This window comes from Amyelois transitella, chromosome 23, assembly GCF_032362555.1.
Source record: "Amyelois transitella isolate CPQ chromosome 23, ilAmyTran1.1, whole genome shotgun sequence".
Classification (NCBI taxonomy): Eukaryota; Metazoa; Arthropoda; class Insecta; order Lepidoptera; family Pyralidae; genus Amyelois; species Amyelois transitella.
The window spans coordinates 367,723-392,121 of NC_083526.1; the positions used below are offsets into that span (position 1 = coordinate 367,723).

The 24,399-nt window shown below is 36.9% G+C and overlaps 1 protein-coding gene across 1 annotated transcript in view; it reads left to right on the forward strand.

Moving 5' to 3' along the window:
* The window catches only part of LOC106138127 (complexin), a 276,922-nt gene that overhangs the window by 245,600 nt on the left and 6,923 nt on the right, over positions 1-24,399 (forward strand). The window contains exon 4 of the mRNA XM_060951063.1: positions 2,358-2,521. Within this exon, the coding sequence (XP_060807046.1) occupies positions 2,358-2,521 (164 nt within the window). The remainder of the gene's footprint in view (positions 1-2,357; positions 2,522-24,399) is intronic.

Consider the following 24,399-nt stretch of genomic DNA (forward strand, 5'->3'; position numbering starts at 1 on the left):
GCCAACAGTCTTAAAAAGACTTATAGGCCACGTTTAGCTATTTAGCTTAATGATAGAATTGAGATTCAAATAGTGACAGGTTGCTAGTCTGTCGCCGAATAGAATAATTCCAAGTTTGTAGGCCTATCCCTTAGACGCCTTTTACGACATCCATGGGAAAAAGATGGAGTGGTCCTATTCTTTATTTTCTAATGGTGCCGGTAACCACACGGCACCCATTATAAGGTGATACAATAGGTATAACCCGTTTTTTTATCCAAACATAAAACTATAAAAAATATAATATTCTCATATTACATGGTATTTGAATCCACAATTTAAATCACTATCAAACGTAGCAACCACTAAATTCAGCAACAAATGTATTTTATATGTTCTTGCCATTCGCGAACCATATTCCCGCGCATAAATATCAAATAAAATAAATGTGACAATATTCTGTTGTGGTATCCACAATTCACAATCCACTCGCGACCGGCTGACACGTCCGACATAAAAAAAAAAAAACAAAAATTCGCTAACAGGAAAATAGGCTTAGCATAAAGCCGTGTACACACTGCCGACGACAGCCAATGTAGATTGGCATGGAATAGAATAGAATAGATCTATTTCCAAAATTGGATACAAGGTATCACTTATTGACGCCACATCACTTAAATCTAATTATAACTACTACCGCTTCCAAAGCGCATGTGTAGAAGAAGCGGCGGAACAAACTACACTGCAGCATTTTCACCGGCCGTCAATTTACAAATATAGATCTCTTAAATCTAAATCGTGCACACAATGTGCACGATTTAGATTTAATTTAATACATTAAAAAAATATAGATGAATATGATACTAATGATTTCAATACGAATATTTCGTCAAATAAATATAGATAAAATGATCTATCTGTCAATTTAATATTCTTGTTCTCTTTCTTATGTTCTTTTTTTTTGTTTTTATTCATTTATCTATATAAGTCGGAATATACTATTTTCAGTTGTTCTTTACGTTATGGAAATCGGAACAATATAACGTCAACAGATGTGCCGTGTAGTTCCTAGCACTTTAAAATAAGACCCTTTCCCATTTCTGTCTGAAGCGACTTTGAGAATATTCATATTTTGTAGCTTTTATCATGATCCAATATGAGTTAGGTTCCCCTGCGGTGACAAAACTCAAATGGGATTCGTTTCGTGTAAAATCTAGCATAATCAAAGTCTCTCCTCTGGCTCTTCTCTTTATACGTGAAAATGTAAAGAAAGAAAGAAAGAAAGAAAGAAAGAAAGAAATCGTTTATTTGTAAAACATGGGTACATAAAATTGATGTTAAATAAAATTTGAAACACCATGTTTTGCCGTTGCAATACAGCATACAAATATAATATAATAATTCATTACATTAATCAAAATTTAAAAAAAGTCAAACTAAAATATGTAACCGAGACTTTATTACGCCAGGAGGACTAACCAAAGAATGCTAGCGAGACGTGTAAATTTCTATGCAATAAAGATACTAAGGCGACTAAGGGATATGCTTACAAACTTGAGATTCTTTTTTAGGCGATGGGCTAGCAACCTGTCACTATTTGAATCTCAATTCTATCATTAAGCCAAATAGCTGAACGTGGCCATTCAGTCTTTTCAAGACTGTTGGCTCTGTCTACCCCGCAAGGGATATAGGCGTGACCATATGTATGTATGTATAAAGATATCACAAGCAAACAAACCTTGTCACTTGTGTGCACGCAGCTTTAGACGACACGCGGACGCGACAAATGTCCAGTTCAGATTGACGTGAAATGGATTTTTGAATGGCCGCCATATTGGCCCACTCGACCGGACAAATCCGGTTTGGGCCGCCTCCGACCGGTTTGAAGCGGTTCGGGGAGTAATCGCGTTGCAGACAATCCAGTTTATCACTCACTTGTTCATTAGCCCCCTTTTGACGGCAAATTTTGGGGTGATTGAATGATTGCTTGTACTAAAACTATCTGCTTTTCACTATTTCATTCATTCATTCATATAATCACGTCTGCATCCCTTGCGAGGTAGACAGAACCAGCAGTCTTGAAAGACTGATAGGCCACGTTCAGCAGTTGAAGAATTGAGATTGAAATAGGACTACAATTTAAAACTTAAGACTGTTAGCTCTGTCTACCCCGTAAGAGATAAGGACGTGAATATATGTATTTACCGTGGTCGTAATTTAACGTTTATCACGATCACTACATACTTCTTTCGCTTCTTCCACATTCGTAACTCTATTCATGCAATCTCCTCGATTTCGGGTACTCTTGACCTGACCTTTTGCCAGAACGATATGATCAGTATTAATTGTTACTGACAGAACTGTTTCCCTTGTTCTAGGCGCAGTCGGTGGTGATGGAGACGACAGTGATGATAAGGAAAAGGAAGAAGAAGCAGAACGCGAGAGACAGGAGGCGATCCGCGAGGCAGAAGAGAGACGCAAAGAGAAACACCGCAAGATGGAGGAGGAGAGAGAGAAGATGAGGCAGGAGATTAGGGATAAGGTACGTCTTTATATACATATATATACTAGCTGTTGCCCGCGACTTCGTCCGCGTAACCCACACTAAAATGACGAAGTTTCATACAAACATGCAACCCCTATTTCACCCCCTTAGGAATAGAATTTCCAAAAATCCTTTCTTAGTGGATCCCTCCTAATTAAAATCTACCTTCCTGCCAAATTTCATCTTTATTGGCTCAGTAGATTTCGAGATTTCGTGATTCCGAAGTGAGTGTTTTTCGCTTTTATATATATAGATAAATATCAATATAATCACGTCTATATCCTTTGCAAGGTTGCCAGAGCCGAAGGTCTCGAAAAATCAAAAATATATCAGTATTTATCGAAATGCTACAAGCTACAAACAAAAGTGCGGTGTGGTTTTCGGCACCAATAAAAAAATTGGACCACTACGTCTCATTCCCACGGATGTCGTAAAAGGCGATTAAAGCATAGGCTTATAAACTTGAGATATTTCGTTTAGGCGATATGCTAGCTACATGTCACTATTTAAATCTCAATTCTATCATTAAGCCAAACAGCTGAACGCGGCCTTTCAGTATTTCCTTGGCTGTCGGCTCTATACTATAAAATATTAATTTATATGTCAGTTTTACATATATACACACAGTCAAGTCTACATCTCTTGCGGGGTAGACAGGGCCAGCAGTCTTGAAAAGACTGATAGGCCACGTTCAGCTTTTTGTCTTGATACATACATACATAAAATCACGCCTCTTTCCCGGAGGGGTTGGCAGAGACTACTTCCTTCCACTTGCCACGATCCCTGCATACTTCCTTTGCTTCATCCACATTCATAACTCTCTTCATGCAAGCATTTAATTTTGTCTTGATAATAGAATTGAAATTCAAATAGTGACAGGTTGCTAGCCCATCGCCTAAAAGAAGAATCCCTTTATATCCCAGTTTTATTTCGGTCAAAATGTTCAACTATAACTATTTGAAAAGCCCTCGGTACAAATTACTCTGCTTGACCCATTTTGTGTGACGTGTGGACTACCCTTTGTGACCTAGTACTCTACGGCACTTCAAATGTTCAGTAAAACGGCGCTACCAATTTCCAGATTGCGCTTCTAAAGTTGTTACCTTTCAAAGTCTATGTGAAAAAAGCGAAGTAATGTGTAGTAATGTAGGTTAAGATTTTATGCAACTGAAGTGCGTGGTTGTAATTTTTTTAATTACTTTAATGTGTTACTGGTTTTCTGTGCAACATACATACATATAGTCACGTCCATATCCCTTACGGGGTAGACAGAGCTAATAGTCCCGTAAAGACTTAATGTTAATTTTACATAAAAAACATACATAAAATCACGCCTCGTTCCCGGAGGGGTAGGCAGAGACTACCTCTTTCCACTTGCCACGATCTCTGCACACTTCCTTCGCTTCATTCACATTCATAACTCTCTTCATGCAAGCTCGGCGGTTTCGGGTACTTTTGACCTGACCTTTTACCAGGATGTTAATTTTCTGTGCAATATAGATACAAACATACGTATAATCACGGCTCTTACGGGGTAGATAGAGCTTAGTCTTGTAATGACTGAGAGGCCACGTTCAGCTTTATGATGGAATTGAGATTAATATAACGATTGGTGTGCCGTGTGGTTACATTAAGATGGTTCTATTTTATAAAATTTCCACGAATAGCGTAAAAGGCGACTAGGGATAGGCTTATAAACTTGGAATTCTCTTGTAGGCGATGTGCTAGCAACCTATCACTTTTTAAAACTCAATTTCACTCTTCTCAAGACTGTCGGCTCTGTCTACCTCGCATTGAATATAGACATGACTGTATGTATGTATGTACAATTGTACATATATTATATATATATTTAAAAAAATATAATAATCTTACATAATTAATAAATGTAAAACTAATAATTTAGGTAAAATAAGGCATGTCCATTCCGGGCAAACAGATGAAAACTCTTCAAACGAGCGGCGTCAACTCCACGCGTGTTGGAAGGCACTCGGTACAAATTACCCGGAGGCTTGACCCGTTTGTTTTCGAGATTTATATGCGGCTTTTTGACACGCCAGTGCCGTGTGGTTCCCGGCACCTATAGAAAAAAAAGAATAGGACCACACCATCTCTTTCCCATGGATGTCGCAAAAGGCGGCTAAGGAATAGGCTAATAAACTTGGGATTCTTCGTTTAGGCGATGGGATAGCAACCTGTCACTTTACCATGGATTTCGTAAAAGGCGACTAAGGGATAGGGTTATGAACTTGGGATTCTTCGTTTAGGCGATGCGCTAGCAACCTGTCACTATTTGAATCTCAATTCTATCATCAAGCCAAGCAGCTGAAAGTGGCCTATATGTTTTTTAATACTGTTGGCTCTGTCTACCCCGCAAGGGATATGAACGTGTTTATATGTATGTATGTAATAAATAAATAAATGTTTTGGACAGAAAAGACAGACTGAGTGCTTTTCACACGGGTGGAGTCACGGGCGATAGCTAGTATAAAATGAGGTATAACATCAAGTGCCGTGTGGTTCCCGGCACCAATACAAAAAAGAATAGGACCACTCCATCTCTTTCCCAAGGATGTCGTAAAAGGCGACTAAGGGATAGGCTTACAAACTTGGGATTCTTTTTAGGCAATAGGCTGTCACTATTTGAATCTCAATTCTATCATTAAGCCAAATAGCTGAATGCGGCCATTCAGTGTTTTCATGACTATGGCTCTGTCTACCCCGCAAGGGATATAGCCGTGACCATATGTATGTATGTATGTATAACATTAACTAGGTCGCTGATAATTGACAAACAACGCGACTTTCCTCATAAACAATTATTGGTAACGACTTTGTTTTTCGCCATATCGTGTAACAATTATGTCGTTAATATGAATGTACTCATAAATATGTTAATTTGGGTGCGAGCGCCCGTCTGTTTATACAATAAACAACTTCAGTTCCAAGTTAAATAAGTACTTTGTGTTAGGAATTAGTTTTAACAATTAATTTTCAACACAAATATCGTACAGTGAAACGGTTATAAAATAGATCTATTATTCAGGCGATGGGCTAGCATCCTGCCACTATTTGAATCTCAATTCCATCATTAAACCATACAGCTGAACGTGGCTATTCAGTCTTTGAGGAAATGTGGGCTCTGTCTACCATGTAAGTCTTTAAAACATGATAATATGTACGTGCCGTGTGGTTGCCGGCACCAATACAAAAAAGAATAGGACCACTCCATCTCTTTCCCATAGATGTCGTAAACGGCGACTAAGGTATGGGCTTACAAACTTGGGATTCTTTTTAAGGCGATGGTTTAGCAACCTGTCACTATTTGAATCTCAATTCCATCATTAAGCCAAACAGCTGAACGTGGCCATTCAGTTTTTTCATACCTGTTGGCTCTGTCTACCCCGCAAGGGATATAGACGTGACCATATGAATGTAGAAGACAGTCGGCTAAAAAACATTGAAGAGAAGTAAATGGCGACTCGTTTACACAAATTGTTTTTTGAAATACCGCAATGCGGACGTCCTGGAGTCGGGAATCTTTACGTTCCGGATATATCGTTACATTTATCCTACTCAATCAATCTCTTTCTTTTGACTAGACATAAATTATCAAGTTAGAATGGAAGGTGACACTTTATGAGGTCAAAGACGTTTTTTTATTTTATTTTATTTGGAAAACATACAGTCCTATATCTTGGACAACATCTCGACTTCGTCCGCGTGGAATAGTTGTTTTGGGCATCATTGAAGCCCTCAAGGATGAATAATTTTCCCAGTTTTTTTCACATTTACCAGTATTTCTTTGCTTCTAATGGTTGCAGCGTGATGTTATATAGCCTAAAGCCTTCCTCGATATATGCTCTATTCAACACAAAATAGTTTTTCAATTCGAACCAGTAGTTCCTGAGATTAGCGCGTTCAAACAAACAAACTCTTCAGTTTTATAATATTATTATAGATATAATGTATGTAGTATGGGGCCTTTTTATATGTAGTGATGATAGATTTTGAATCAGACTAGTTAGTATGAAAATATGGAATAAAATAAAACAAATTTAATCTTCGGATACCTCTTTTTTACTTGAAAGGGAAATAAAAAATCCAATCCCTTATACTGTTCCTACGCCAAAATAAACAGCTTTACGACTTTGAGTCACGAAGCTGTGACCTCGAATAAAAAGGTTTCGGCGCTTACTAGTTACATACATACATATCACGTCTTTATATAGAGTAGACAGAGCCAACAGTCTTAAAAAGACTGATAGGCCACGTTCAGCTGTTTGGCTTAATTATAGAATTAAGATTCAAATAGTGACAGGGTTGCTAGCCTATAGAAGCCTATCCCTTAATCGCCTTTTACGACATCCGTGGGAAAGAGGTGGAGTGGTCCTATTCTTTTCTTTATAAGTGCCGAGAACCACACGGCATAAGTAATTTATTGATTCGGCACACCAGTTATGTGCCCTGAATTAATAAATTACTATTTATTCTCAGAAACAACTTCTTTGGTTTGAAAGACTTACATTTTTCAAACTGTTTTTATGAACGGACTAAGGGATAATAAACTTGGGATTTTTCTTTAAGGCGAGCTAACTACCTGTCACTATTTGAATATAAATTTCATCATCTACACTAATATTATAAAGAGGAAAACTTTGTTTGTTTGGTTGTAATGAATAGGCTCAAAAACTACTGGACCGATTTTAAAAATTCTTTTACCATTCGAAAGCTACATTATCCACGAGTAACATAGACTATATTTTATTTTGGAAAAAAAATAGGGTTCCGTAATAATATATAAAAATAATTGGCAAAACAGCGTTTGCCGGGTCAGCTAGTTAAGCTATACAGCTTCAAGATTTTAAGCTCTGTCTACGCCGTTAGTGATAAAGACGTGATTATACATATGTATACTCAAGAATGTATTGGAGAATTATGAACGAGAAAAGTAATTAATGTGAATGATGCGAAAGAAGTATGCAGGGATCGTGGCAATTGAAAAGACATTATACTTTTAAACCTACCATTACTTGACTTTATATAAAATTACCGTAAACCAATCTACATGTGCCGTGTGGTTCCTGGCACCAATAGAAAAAAGAATAGGACCACTCCATCTTTCCCATGGATGTCGTAAAAGCCTAACCCCTTGTCGCCTTTGACTACATCCATGGGAAAGAGATGGAGTGGTCCTATTCTTTTTTGTATTGGTGCCGGGAACCACACAGCTCTATAATAGGTATATTAAAGTTGAAAACATTTTGTGGCTGTTTGAAGGACAGTAGAAATGAAATGTAAGATATTTTTTTTATTGTCCATCTGTTTTTGTTCACAAAAAACTATTGAATAAAAGTCGACGATTTTCGCAGATCAATAACAAAAGGTCTAGTTTAAAATCTTTTTTTTTACATCTTTGCCACTTTATAAACGCAACTCTATGATTACAACATTCGCGCGTAAATTTGACAATTTTTTTTTTATTATTTTGTAACTCAGGGGTTTACGCTGTAAAAATAGATGAGGGTAAGATGTGATAGTTCGGTCGCAGGTTTTATGTTAAAAGCGTGTCGTAAAATCGCAGTAAAAGTGATAGAATATTTAGGCGCACATGTTTACATTATCATAAATATTATGTTGCGGTAAGAATTTGTCTTCCTTACAGCGAATATCACTAGATTGTGTTTTTTTTTTGTTTTTATATAAATTTTAACCTAAAACCATAGTAGTTAAAGAAAGAGGTAATATGTATAAGACAAATATTTAGCGTAAAATCCATTCCATTTTTAGCAGACTCCCAAAACGGGCTTCTTTTTAAAACCTGTACTTACGTAAACAGTCGCCATATTTTTTTCCAAAAACTATTTTTTTTAATATTTTTTTTTATTGATTAATTGCACATGCCATTAAATTTTTGCAATGTCCTTCATTGGCTTAGTACATTTGAATTTTTAATTTTTGACGCCGAATATCATTACATTTCATTTTTGTAAAGCCGATCCATATCTCGCCCTCGTGTATATCAATTAATTACTATTATTAACACACACACAACATTGTTGTCTGTTTGTCCAGCCAACCAATCAGAGATTGCCTGACCTCAGCCAATCTTGTAGGCAAACATCGTTAGAGCTGGGTCGGTTTTACGGGGTCAAAGGTTTTGGGAAAAAAATATTACCTTGTACCAATATTACGTGAGATTCAACACGTAAGTTGAGACGTTTATAATATATACTAATATTATATGTGCCGTGTGGTTCCCGGCACCAATAAAAAGAAGAATAGGACCACTCCATCTCTTTCCTATGGATGTCGTAAAAGGCGACTAATGGATAGGCTTACAAACTTGGGATTCTTTTTTAGGCGACAGGCTAGCAACCTGTCACTATTTGAATCACAATTCTATCATTAAGCCAAATAGCTGAACTTGGCCTTTCAGTCTTTTCAAGACTGTTGGCTCTGTCTACCCCGTAAGGGATATAGATGTGATGATATGTATGTATGTATGTATATTATAAAGCTTAAAGAGAAAATCAGTTATTTAAATGCAATTTTAAACGGAGCAATAGTTAAATTGACACTACCCGACACCCTAGACTGCTGCTATTAATTTAGAACCTCTCCCTACCCCTCGGTTAATAAAATTTGAGTCTAAATGGCCCTGTCAAAGGAGTTGTAGGAAATTCCGTTAATGTAATTACACTGGTCAATAAAGTTGGTTCGCGTCGCGCGAGCGGAACTTTGTCTTCAAGTGTATATTTCATTTAGTTGTCTTAACTAAATATAAGAGGCCGTTATAAATGGAAACGCTAGAATTAAATGGAGCTTTTTTAAATCGCCGTGTGGTTCCCGGCACCAATACAAAAAAGAATAGGACCACTTCATCTCTTTCCCATGGATGTCGTAAAAGGCGACTAAGGGATAGGCTTATAAAATTGCGATCCTTTTTTTTGGCGATGGGCTAGCAACCTGTCACTATTTGGATCTTAATTCCATCATAAAGCCGAGCAGCTGAACGTGGCCATTCAGTCTTTTCGGGACCATTGGCTCTGTCTACCCCGTAAGGGATATAGACGTGACAATATGTATGTATGTTTTTTAAATCGGGGACGCTTTGCTGATTGGTCAGATCAACACTATAATAAACCTACAAGCTTGGATGAAAAGATTGATGAATATATATGAAGCAAAAATAGTATGCAAAGATAGGGATTTAGAATGATGTAGTCCTTGCTTGCCCCTCTGAAAAAAGACGTATTTAGTTGGTTCTCTTACACGTAACTAGCGTTCGTTCGTTATTTATGTAATTACATAGGTAGCAAACTTCCGCCGTGTGGTTCCCGACAATTTAGAATAGAACCAGTAAAAAGCGACTAAGAGAAAAATATTAAACTTAGGATCCTTCTTATAGGCGATAGGCTAGCAACCTATTTGAATCTCAATTCTATCATTAAGCCTAACAGCTGAACCTGGCCTTTCTTTGGAAGACCGTTGGCTCTGTCTACATCGCAAGGGATACGTATTTTTATATTATAGCTGTGCCCGCGACTTCGTCCGCGTGGAATGGTTATTTTGGGCGTCATTGAAGCCCTCAAGGAGGAATAATTTTCCCCGGTTTTTTTTCACATTTTCTGTTATTTCGTCGCTCCTAATAGTTGCAGCGTGATGATAAATAGCCTAAAGCCTTTCTCGTTAAATGGTCTATTAAACACAACAAGAATTTTGAATCAGTAGTTCCTGAGATTAGTGCGTTCAAACAAACAAACAAATTTCAGCATTATAATATCAGTATATAGATGATTTATGATAGACGTGAAGCTTCATCTCGCTAAATGAGACAAATCCTTTGTAACAAGTTACTAAGTCATACCGATAAATTCGTAAGAAACGATCAAAGAATTTCTTATAGTACCCCCCTCCCTTCCCCCACCGCCTCCCCCCTTGTCTTGCGTAATGACGCGAGTTATGTCACGCTCGCCAAGTTGACGCTACAAGTTTTAATTGTAGCGGGGTAAGACCTTAGTCACAGCGGGAATTATGTTCAATACAATTAATTTGTATCACAAATTTACTAATGCCGTAATTTATTTATTTATTTTTATTTTTCTTTATTTAGGCAACAAACAGTCGTTAACAAATAGAAATTTACATAAACTATGAGTACAATTTAAAGACCTATAGTGCCCTAAAGTGATGTACTTATATAATAAAAAGGGTTAATTACATGGCAGGAATTTGTAAATAAAATCAACTTAGCGTAGCTTTCCGCTGCCGCTGGGAACAGAACAGTATTATGTTATGTAATGTTATACTAATGCCGTGTGGTTCCCGGCACCAATATAAAAAAAGAATAGGATAAAATAACGGGTTATATTGTGTCACCTTATAATGGGTGCCGAGTGGTTTTCGCCACCATTGGAAATGAAAGAATAGGACCACTCTATCTCTTTACCGTGGATATCATAAACGGTGACTAAGGGATAGTCTTATTAACTTGGGATTCTTCTTAAAAGCGATGGGCTAGCAATCTTTCACTATTTCAATCTCAATTCCATCATTAAACCTACCAGCTGAACGTGGCCTGTCAGTCTTTCAAGACTGCAGGCTCTGTCTGCCCCGCAAGGGTTATAGACGTGATTATATGAATGAATGAATTGTTACTAAATAACTGGATGGAATGAACCATTACGAGGATTCAAAACGGGTTAGTTCTACCTGCAAAGATTGCGGAGGTCAGATGGGAGTCGCTTCGTGCAAAAACCTGACTCACCCAATCCAGGATCCATGGTCAAAGGCCCACCCTGGGCTCCTCTCCAGAGTGGTGAGGATGCAACAGGGACTAAAACCAGGAGAAGAACGAAGACGAAGACTAACTAGACCTAAAGCTTTGTATAAATTCCATAGATATTTTGATTCCATAGATAACGGTTGCGAACTTTAGATCCGTGGTTGCCAATGCGCAACTAGCAGTCGACGCAGATTTTTGTGACTCCTACCCTACATAGTTCCTTATTTTACATACATACATATAATCACGTCTATATCCCTTGCGGGGTAGACAGAGCCACAGTCTTGTAAAGACTAATAGGCTACGTTCAGCTGTTTGGCTTTAAGATGGAATTGAGATTCAAATAGTGACAGGTTGCTAGCCCATCGCCTAAAAGAAGAATCCCAAATTTATAAGCCTACCCCTTAGTCGCCTTTTACGACATCCATGGCAAAGAGATGGAGTGGTCCTATTCTTCTTTCTATTGGTGCCGGGAACCACACGGCAAATTTCCTTATTTTAATTTTTGTTTTATATACGCTCGCTGTCTTGCTATACTTATGTTTATTGTAAGTTTCTCAGTAAGTGAATTGTTAATTCTTTATGAGGAAATAAAGTTATTTAAACTAAAAAGATATCGCTGTTACTGACACCCCGCCCTGCGGAAACGGAAATGATATAATAAGATCAAGGGGGGAGTTGCGTCTACTTTGACTCCGCTGTGGATCACATAAATCACATTAGATATATACATACATACATACATATTATCACGTCTTAATCCCTTGCGGGGTAGACAGAGCCAACAGTCTTGAAAAGACTGATAGGCCACGTTCAGCTATTTGGCCTTAAGATAGAATTGATATTCAAATAGTGACAGGTTGCTAGCCCATCGCCTAAAAGAAGAATGCCAAGTTTATAAGTATATCCCTTAGTCGCCCTTTACGACATTAATGGGAAAGAGATGGAGTGGTCCTATTCTTTTTTCTATTAGTGCCGGAAACCACACGGCACATCACATTAGATCTTGTGATTATAACGTACAAGCCATCTTTTTTACCGCCGTTTCACCGCGATTATCTAGCGTTTCACTAAACCGATTTTGGTGCGGTTTTCTGGAAAGTGTTTGTTATACTTAGGATTAAGTTTTTACCGACTTGAAAGAAGGAGAACATAGATGGCGTCGCGGGCACAGCTAGTAATAACAAATAAATAAATAAAGTTGCCTATATTTATTATTATTTATCCGATCCAGAATCGCGGTCGCACCTCAGCCCCACTTCAAAAAACTATATAACGCATAGAATAGAGCTTAACGAATCTATATAATAAATCTGTAGAAGGTTCAATTCTGTACATACATCATAATATTATAATAAATAGCAGGGGGTATTACTGGATCGATACCAAACCCAAATATGTGATTAAAAAATTTTTTGTCTGTCTGTCTGTCTGTATGTTCAGGCATCACGTGAAAACTAACGGTTCGATTTCGATTTTGGTGCGGTTTTCTAGAAAGTGTTTGTTATACTTAGGATTAAGTTTTTACCGACTTGAAAGAAGGAGAATATAGATGGCGTTACGGGTACAGCTAGTAATTAAATATAAATAAATAAATAAAGTTGCCTATATTTATTATTATTTACCCGATACAGAATCGCGGGCGCACCTCAGCCTCACTTCGAATAACTATACAACGCATAGAGCTTAACGAATCTATACATATAATAAATCTGTAGAACGTTCAATTCTGTACCTACATTATAAATATTATAATAAATAGCAGGGGGTATTACTGAATCGATACCAAACTCAAATATGTGATTAAAATTTTTTTTGTCTGTCTGTCTGTCTGTATGTTCAGACATCACGTGAAAACTAACGGTTCGATTTCGATGAAACTTGGTATAATTATACCTTATTATCCTGGGCATAAAATAGGATACAAGATTTTATCCTGGAAAAATACGTAGAAACAAAAAAATCATAATTTTTCAGTTTTATCCATTGACGTTGTTCTGTAGAACCGCGAACACACGTTGCGTTACCCGTCCAATAGATATTTATAACATGTAATTGTCAGAGTTACTCATAATGGAGAAATGAAACATTCACGCGAAGACCGACATCCGCGCGGACGGAGTCGCGGGCACAGCTAGTGTGAACATAAAACAAAATACAAGAGAAGTTTTAGAAAAGTCTCAGGGGCTTCGTCACGTATGGAGTGCTGGCGCGGGCCGATGTTTGTTTGTCTGTGTGCGCGGGGCGCGTGAAGTTGTTTGTAGAGATTAGCGGACAAATTGATTCTTTCCCCTGAGTTTATGCCGTTAGAAAAACGTTTAAGGAACGTTCCGATAAGTACAAATGGAGTTTACAAATGTTTTTCAAACGGACTGTTAGTATAGAGATAGAGAAATACCGCGTGGTTCCCGGCACCAATACAGAAAAGAATGGGACCACTCCATGTCTTTCCCATGGATGTCGTAAAAGGCGACTAAGGGATAGGCTTACAAATTTGGAATTCTTTTTCAGGCGATGGGCTAGCAACCTGTCACTATTTGAATCTTAATTCTATAATTAAGCCAAATAGCTGAACGTAGCCATTCGGTCTTTTCAAGACTGTTGGCTCTGTATACCCCGCAAGGGATATAGACGTGACCATATGTATGTATGTATAGATAGAGCGACATAATATAAAAAAAACTGAGGTCCAGAGTGCGAGTTTTACTCCATCACACGCGTCGAGCAAGTAAACGCGGATTTGTATGTGATTCGTTCAGCGACATCTAGTGGTAACGCGATGGCACTAATTTAATTTCATACAAATTCGCGTGTACTTGCTCGACGCGTTTGATCAAGTGAAACTCGCACTTACCCCTCTGCATCCCAAGTGTATTAATGATTGTTGCCTTTCCCTTAGTCGACATTTACGCACTAATATGTTTTTCCTCGCGACCAGACAAGGATGAAAGCTAAAAAATAGTAAAGTAAAAAGTAGTAGTTCGAGATTTTTAAAGAGTACGAATTCGCTATCCGCTGAGGCCTATCAGTCTTTCAAGACTGCTCGCTCTGTCTACCCCGCAAGTGATAGAGGCGTGATCGTACTAACGAATGAATGAACGAATTCGCTAGTATCTACACATGTGAATTAAATTAAACATATCGATTTTTAACAGTGACTATAATTGGTCGCGTGATGGGCCCCGTGGAAGGTACCGTACCACTCGATACCAGGTATCAGGTATTATGTACTTAGATATTTATCAATACTTGGTATTAGGCATTTTATTCCATTGCGTGCTATATGTTTTGCGTCTATGCCAATAATTTTTGACGGCCTCTGTGGCGCAGCGGTAGTAGGCTTGTCAATGACACCGGAGGTGCCGGGTTCGAATCCCGGTCAGGGCATGATGAGAAAAGAACTTTTTCTGATCGGCCTAGGTCTTGAATGTTTATCTATATGAGTATAAAATATAGTATAGTTGAGTTAGTATCTCGTAACTCAACTATACAAACAAATTACACAGATTGAGTTAGTCTCGAACTTACTTCGAGGCTAACTCAATCTGTGTAATTAGTCCCGTATATTAATGTATTTATGCGAGGTGAGTGTGAATGGAAAGTTTGAGTGGGCCAGCCTAATAAACGCACCTTGATAAAATACAGGACTTTTGAAGTCACTGGTGTTTAATCCAATCAACATAAAAAACAAATACCTGTCAAAGCAAACATAACATAAATGTAGACAATGTGCACTCGTCCATTATTAAGATTTAAGAGATCTTCATATATTTGCAAATTGACGTCCGGTGAAAATGCTGCAGTGTAGTTTGTTACGCCGCTTCTTTTACACATGCGATTTGGAAGCGGTAGTAGTTATAATTAGATTTAAGTGATGTGATGTCAATAAGATTTGAAACTTGTCACTACTTGAATCTTAATTCTATCATTAAAACAGCTGAGCGTGGCCTATCAGTCTTTTTGAGACTGTTGGCTCTGCCTACCCCGCAAGGGATATAGACGTCATTATATGTATGTATAGTATATACACAGTGCATTATTACTACATCTACCTATATCCATATAAATAACTCCTTATTGCGCCACGATAAATTACAGTAAAATTCACAATCTTTACTAATATTATAAAGCTGACAAGTTTGTTTGTTTGTTTGAACGCGCTAATCTCAGGAACTAGTGGTTCGAATTGAAAAAATATTTTTGTGTTGAATAGATCATTTATCAAGGAAGGCTTTAGGCTTTTTAAAATGTGAAAAAAACGTGGTAAATTATTCATCCTTGAGGGCTTCAATGATGCCCAAAATAACTATTCCACGCGGACGAAGTCGCGGGCACATCTGGTAGGCTATAAGTTAACTCAGCGCCACCTGCTAATCTTTTCACTGGGTGATGTTTTATACACAATTAACACACTTACAGTATAGATTCTATTTACGATGTATGCATTTTAAAGATATTACCATAAAAAATGTATATAAAAGGATTATAGGAGCCAATAGGGGGAAAAACGTTTTAAGGCGGACGAAGTCGCGGACAACTAGTTGTAGAGTATAAAAATCAACGTGGTTAGTGTACGGTTAGCAAAACAAGAGCGAGTGGCTGTGTGTACGAGCGACGCGACGAACAATATTTCCGATACATTAGACACTCCGCGTGACGGTTTTAAGTACCGTCAGCATGTTATTTTTGTATATATTTTTTATGAAAAAAAAACGTTGCGATGTTAAGCGTGTTGATATTTTTTTGGTTTTATCCAGTATGGGTAAGATTCCCATTTGAAGGGAATCTCTTCGGGTATACACCTGACTCACCCAAGCATGAACCAGAACTGACGGAGGAAGATAGTTTATTGTTTAAACTAGCTGTGCCCGTGACTTCGTCCGCGTGGGATAGTTATTTTTGGGTCATTAAAGCCCTCAAGGATGAATAAGTTTCCCCGTTTTTTTTTTCACATTTTCCATTATTTCTTCGCTGCTAATAGTTGCATCGTGATGTTATATAGCCTAAAGTCTTCCTCGATAAATTGTCTATTCAACACAAAATGAATTTTTCAATTCGAACCAGTAGTTAGGTTCCAATTGAAAAATTCTTTGAAGATTAGCGCGTTCAAACAAACAAACTCTTCAGCTTTATAATATTAGTATAGATTTACTGATGTAATAGTGTATATTTAATAATTTAGAAATTTTTAAAAATGAACTTTCAATGAAAATGTATTATGACATTCTTACAGCACTTAAATCCGTAATGTCTCGTAAATTTGAGATATCTATTACAAAATGCACCGTAAAACGGAACTTTTGTACATTTCATATTCACGGCTACTTCTCATAAACTGTTACATAGTTTTATCACGTTAAAATAGCGTTTTCATCTTAACTTTATTACGTTGAAAGGAATTTTATCTCAAATGTAATTTATATCTTTAGATACATACCTATTTTAATTTAGATTCACTAAATTAATAGATTTTCAAGACTATTAGCTCTGTCTTCCCTTTATGGAATTAAGTCGTTGATGTATATAAAAAAACATTAAATTTAATTTATTTGCCAGCTTAAAGTAATTTTTTAACATCATAAATTGAATTTTTAAATAATGGAAAATGTGAAAAAAAACGGGGAAAATTATTCATCCATGATGACCAAAATAACTATTCCACGCGGACGAAGTCACGGGCACAGATAGTGTAAATAAAAAAAAGGAAAACTTAAAAAAAATATTAAAGTGTCGTACGCTGCTGACGCTACATTGACACGTCACCCCGCCGGCTCTCCGCACACCCGCACCTTCCCATAGTGATTTTCCACCTTTTTGCCCAAGTACATTTTCACATTTCACACTCGAACGCTTCGAGACGAGTGATTTATGGGCGAGTTCCAATGGTAGTATGATAAATTGTTAAAATTACTGTTTTACATACATATAGTCACGTCTATATCTCTTACGGGGAAGACAGAGCCAATAGTCTTGAAGAGACTCATAGGCCACGTTCAGCTTTTTAGCTTGATTGATAGAATTGAGATTCAAATATGTAGTGACAGGTTGCTAGAACATCGCCTAAAAGAAGAATCCCAAGTTTATAAGCCTATTCGTTATTCGCCTTTTACGATCAACCATGGACCAAAAGAGAAGGAGTGGTCCTATCCTTTTTTTTTGATGCCGGAACCACGCGGCACGTGTCATTACAGTTTTGATGCAAAATAGTAGTAGTAATCGTTTTATTCTTCTTATTATACTTCTTACCTTCTTATTATTGTATTGTGCCGTGTGGTTCTCGGCATATTACAATAGGACCATTCTATATATTTCCCATAAATGTCGTAAAAGACGGCTAAGGGAAAAGATAAGAAACTTGGAATTTTTGTAGGCTATAAGCTAGCAACCTGTCGCTATTTAACTACATAAAGCTGAAAGTGGCCTTACAGTGCTTTCAAGACTGTTGGCTCTGTCTGCCCCGTTAGGGATTTAGACGTGACTATAACCAACTTCAAAAAAAATACGTATGTTTCATGTAACAAAATTCACTATCTTGAACATCCTTTCCACAATTACTTAAACTCAGTTTGCCAGGTCATTAAGTCTTAACCATGGCGAGCGGCGCGCATCGCGACAATTTACAGCAGATGGGCTCCTAACTAGTTTAGCTGGCAAATTGAAAGGGCGGTGCTGTTTTATCGATCTGTTACTGGGTTATGGGAGAAGTCGTGGTTGGAGGAAAATTTATTCGATTTTAGGTACATATAAAAGAAAAAAATCTATACATATAATAAAATTGTAGAAAAGTGCTGTCTGTACATTGAAAATATAAATAAAAAAAATAGCAGGGGTTATTGTTATGTCGATGTCGAACCCAAAAATGTAATTAACTTTTTTTTTGTCTGTTTGTCTGTTCACGCTAATCTCAGAAACGGCTGATCCGAGTTGGATGCGGTTTTCACGAATATATTGTGGTATGCTTCAGTTATACTTTAGTGTTTGTTTCATGTCAAACGGTTCTTAATAAAAAAGTTATGTCAAATTAAAGAATCACGTCCACGCACCATTAATCTCCGCAACATCGGACGGCACAGCTAGTTATAGAATAAATGCAGTGGAAATGAGAGCGTTGTAAACGAACCATTCTGTCGGCTGCTCATCCGGCACAGAAACATTTGTCGAAGTTAAGTTTCAGAACCGATAAGGAGTATGATGGGTGTGAAATTGAGTGACCGGATAAAGAACAGCGTGAAAAGGGAATGTTGTGATGTGAAAGAAGATGTAGTTGCAGGAATAGAAAAGGGTATGTTAAGATGGTTTGGTCATGTGGAGAGGATGAATGAGCTGCCGAGCTTGCATAAAGAGAGTTATGAATAAACCAAAAGATGGTAAGTGAAAAGATGTAGTCTCTACCTACCTTTTCGGGTAAAAGGCGTGATTTTTTGTATTAATATCATACAGGGAGACTAATGGATAGGCTAATAACCTATGTTTACTTCTGGTAATAGTTGTCTACCCCGAAAGGGATACTACATATGTACGTGCTTTTTTGTACGTATTCTGCTACTCCAGAATTTTCAGTTGATAAGATTAGTCTTATTATTATGTTGCGTTTACATGTATTTCTTATTTTAAACTGTTATACTATAATAATAGATTAGAATAGAATAGATCTGTTTTCAAAATTGGGTACAAGGTATCACTTATTGACGTCACATCACTTAAATCTAATTATAACTACTAAAATATGTAAAACTATAACATAGTTTTTCTAATTGGCCTTTGTTTTGGATGTTTATCTATATAAGTTAAGTGTAAGTTGGTTGTAAAGTATAGTATCGTTGAGTTAATATCTCGTTACATATGTTTCGAATTTATATATATACTTCGAAGCTAACTCGATCGGTGTAATTTATCCTGTATACATACATATATTATTTATATTTGTAATATAAAATTTGCTTTATAAATAATAGAAGAAAGAAGATACAGAAGTAAGAAGAGATGATAAATTAGCTCATGGATGTGAAATTGACTCTAGTAGGGAGTCCGTTTGACCACGACTCCCTAGTCGAGTCAGGATGACCTCCTTGAGTGTATCTCGACGGAAGAAGAATGAAGATTGAGTGAGAAGGAGAAAAGAAGAATTTGAAGATTATAGAACATAAAACACAGACATCAATTGAAATAGATACCGCGTATGTATGTATGTCCTTGCTAAATCGTTTTTTGAAATTCTTTTTATATTAATTATATACATCAAGAAACTAAGACTTAGGAGAAACTTTGTACAACAACACTTATTTCTAAAGAAATTTCTTCAAGTAGCTTATTTTTTTTATACTATAAACAAATTAAAAAAAAACATCATAAATCGAACAAAAATAAGGGTAAATTCTGTTCAACGGCCGGTCAGCAAATAAATTCACCGAAATACACACGGATGAACTGGCGGTATCTATTTCGATCTATGTCTATGAAATTACTATTTCATGTAATACATATAATCACATCTTATCATTTACGAGGTAGACAGAGAAACAGTGTCGAAAAGACTAAAAAGCAACATTCAGCTGTTTATTAAACCCATCTATTTTTTTAAACTCTCCCTTAATTGACTTGTACAATTTTCACGGGAATAGAAGCAGCTTGCACACACTATGTTTTATTTTTCACTAGCAGACGACACGTGGCAGCATATTTTATTTATTTCTTGGTAAACTTGTTATTGTTGTTTTTCAAATTCAATATTTTTATTCATTTGTTATAGGATACTTCATATCGCTTAAAAATTGTCAAAACGTATGGTTTAACAACATTGGTTGACGTCAAATAAATTACTTAAAACTAAGTTAACTGCCGCTTCCAAGGCGTAAGTGCAGAAGAAGCGGTAACAAACTGCATTATTTACTAGCATACATACATACATATGGTCACGTCTATATCCCTTGCGGGGTAGACAGAGCCAACAGTCTCGAATAGACTGAATGGCCACGTTCAGCTATTTGGCTTAATGATAGAATTGAGATTCAAATAGCGACAGGTTGCTAGCCCATCGCCTAAAAAAGAATCCCAAGTTTATAAGCCTATCCCTTAGTCGCCTTTTACGACATCCATGGGAAAGCGATGGAGTGGTCCTATTCTTTTTTGTATTGGTGCCGGGAACCACACGGCACTATTTACTAGCATTTTAGCATGAAATTAGAGCCACCTCCAAAAGGACGCAGGTTCACGGAATCTATGATTTACGTGAATGATAGGACCCTATGTCCTTCTCCAGACACTTAGTTATGTGCGAAATTTCAAAACGATTGGTTCAGGAGATAACACGTAAAGAGGTAACAAACAAACTCACTTTCGCATTTATCTATACTAATATTATATAGCTGAAGAGTTTGTTTGTTTGAACGCGCTAATTTCAGAAACTACTGGTTCGAATTGAAAAATTATTTTAGCGTTGAATAGACCATTTATCGAGGAAGGCTTTAGGCTATATAACATCACGCTGCAACTATAAGGAGCAAAGAAATAATGGAATATGTGAAAAAAACGAGGAAAATAATTCATCCTTTCAATGATGCCCAAAATAAATATTTCACGCGGAAGTAGTCACGGGCACAGCTAGTATTTTATATGAATATATTATGATTTCTTCATTTTTGTGACACAAGATCATAATAAATTACATTAAATTGGTTTTAAAGCAAAGTCTTGAATCGATTTTAATGCCACTGGGATTATTAAAATATCCGACCACAGAGCAGAGGCCGGTGCGGCGCTCTGTGCCTGTAATCCTCGAAGCGGGTTCTGGTAATGAGGTCCCGAGGGAAGAAAAAGCACCGGGAATTAAATTAAACAGATACCACCCGTTTTCTTGCGAGAGACTTTTGAAGCTCTGTGTTACCTTTGAAAGAAATAAACGTGAAAATGTATTTTTTTTTTGTATGTAAAAAAAATAATTATACCTAATTTTTGAATTATATTTGAAAATGATGCTGGATCTTTTGTTAGGAATTAACCTAAGATTTTCAGATATTTTTCAAAAAGCATATCAAATTTTTCTATACTTATTTTATGTTAAGACTTTCTAACTAACATTATATAAGGTATATATAATTTATATACACTGTAAAGCAAGTCGTTTTAACAATAAAAAAAAACATAAATTTATCTAAGCCTAGCGAGTGCCCTTTATATAAAGCGTACATAGATAAATACATGCAATCACGTCTTTATTCCTTACGGGGTAGACAGAGTCTACAATCTTGAAAAGACTAAAAGTGCACGTTATGCTGTAATGATATTGATATTCAAATGGTAATATAATAAGCAAATATACAAGAAGAATGTGGAGGGAAAGGTCGGGGTGGGAAGTCCTACGAACGTATATTAATCAAATTAAGGACGTCCTGGTAAAGGGTCAGGTCAACAGTACCCGAAACCGCCGAGCTTGCATGAAGAGAGTTATGAATGTGGATGAAGCGAAAAAAGTATGCAGAGATCGTGGCAAGTGGAAAGATGTGGCCCCTGCCTACCCCTCCGGGAAAAAGGCGTGATTTTAAGTATGTATATACATTTAAATATAAACAGCCCATCGCCTATATTATAATGTAAACACTAGAGGCCGCCCGCGACTTCGTCGGCGTGGAATCAATCCTGCGGGAACTCCGGGATAAAAGTAGCCTATATGTCATTCTGGGTCATCAGCTACCTACGTCATCGTAATCGGTTAAGTAGTTTTCGCGCGAAAGAGTAACAAACACCTATACTGACATCCTGACATACTCACAAACTTTCGCATTTATAATATTAGCACGATTTATAATTTCTATTAGTAGGATAAGTTATACTCGAACACAAGCCCTTTATGAAAATAACAAAAAAAAAAGTAATTTATCTCAAATGCAAGAGGGATGACAGTTTAAAATTATAAATAGCTGCTCTGGAAGACGCTTGTAATGAGGTCCCCGAGGAGCCGTGCTGAAATTAAAATGGCCGCGATCGAGGATTACGCAAAGAAGATTGCAATTCTTCTTTTTCCAATTCCCTATATTTTTTTTTTTAAACTCAACTGCCCACAGTGATGGGCTTACAAACTTGGGATTCTTTTTGAGGCGATGGGCCAGCAACCTGTCACTATTTGAATCTCAATTCTATCATTAAGCCAAACAGCTGAACGTAGCCATTCAGTCTTTTCAAGACTGTTGGCTCTGTCTACCCCGCAAGGGATATAGAATAGAATAGAATAGAATAGAATAGATTTATTTTCAAAATTGGATACAAATAATAATAAATAATAAATAAATAAATTCTTTATTTAGCCATTATGACATAGAACACATTACATAGTACACAAAGGGAGTAAGTACATGTTTATATAATTGTATTATAAAGTCCCCTGCCCCAACCAGACACAATCAATCTCTGAACTAGACGTTAGTCTGTATCTCAGAGACCGTTGCCCCGGGGTGGCAGGGAAATTTATAGAGTTTAGTGCTTATGGCAATAAGAACAGAGTAATGATCTAGGTTTCCCAAACTAGACTAGTCTGTTATTTTTGGGAAACCTTATTTAAAAGTTACTAAAGAAATGAAGCCTTAGCTAGAAACTTAACTAAATTGATTTGCTGGGTACAAAAGGTGGCATGTGTGAAGTGTGTATGTGTTTGTGTGTGTGTGTGGGTTGTGTGAAAATAAATGTGTGTTTGTTAGGAAATTGAAAGCAGGATTTGGATACAGAATGGAAGACAGAGAGTTAGAGTAACAGGTTTTCGGTTTCGTCGTAATTTAATGAATGTAGAAATTTTTGCACACGTTTTTTGCAAACAAATTTTGAGCATGAGTAAATATTGCTTTCTTTGTTTAATTTATTATAAAGTTTTGCGCCTAATACACTGAAGTTTCTGGCTGCTGTTGATGTTCTGTGTTGTGGTATTATGCAAACCTTATACTGAAGATGTCGTCGTCGGTTAGCGTTGAGGTTTGGGTCAAACTTTAGCAGAGAGTGTTTTTTAAGTACCGTCTGTAACACAAAGAGCTGCCTCACTGCCAACACTTTTACGTCGGTGTAAAGCTGAGAGGTTGGGTAACGGTATGGTTTACGTGTCATCACTTTAAGGACAGCCCTCTGTGCCCTTTCCAATGGCAGTAAGTTTGTTTTTGCTGCTGACCCCCAGACCCGAACACCATACATTAGAATAGACTGACATAGGGCAAAATAGGTATTTTTCAGTGTATCAGAATCCGCCACGTTTCTAAGATTTTTAAAGACAAATATCATTTTCCGCACGCGAGAAATAAGCGACTTAATTTGTAGTAGCCATTTTAATTTTTGGTCTAGAATAATACCAAGATATTTGACGTTAGTTACTTGGGGGATAACTGAACAAGTGCAATTCGGGGTCAGGTTTTGGCATATATGGGCTTTGATTACAAAATTGTGATGTGAAGGAAGTGTTGTCGAATTAAGTCCAAATGGCAAACAATTAGTTTTTGATAAATTAAGCGAGAGTAGGTTATCAGATAACCAAGACATAACAACGGCCAAGGCTGATTCTGCATGTATTTGGGCTTCTTCCCAAGGTATCACTTATTGACGTCACATCACTTAAATCTAATTATAACTACTACCGCTTCCAAAGCGCATGTGTAGAAGAAGCGGCGGAACAAACTACACTGCAGACTATAGACGTGACCATATGTATGTATGTATGAAAAGGTTACTTTTATAGACGGTCTTAATCTTATTACTCACAAAATATTCTTATTTACAGTCGCTGAATAAGTGTAACATACATATAGTCACGTCTTTATGCCTTACGGAGTAAACAGAGCTAAAGATCTCGGAAAGACTGGATGGCCACGTTCAGCTGTATGGCTTAATGATGAAATTGAAATTCGAAAACGGATTTAAGCCCATAAGAAATTATAAATTTCAGATTCTGCTTTAAGGCATACACATAAAATGATTATATGTATTTTACACTATGTCAGTGAACATACAAAAAAGACACATACATACATATGGTCACGTCTATATCCCTTGCGGGGTAGACAGAGCCAACAGTCGAAAAGACTGAATGGCCACGTTCAGCTATTTAGCTTAATGA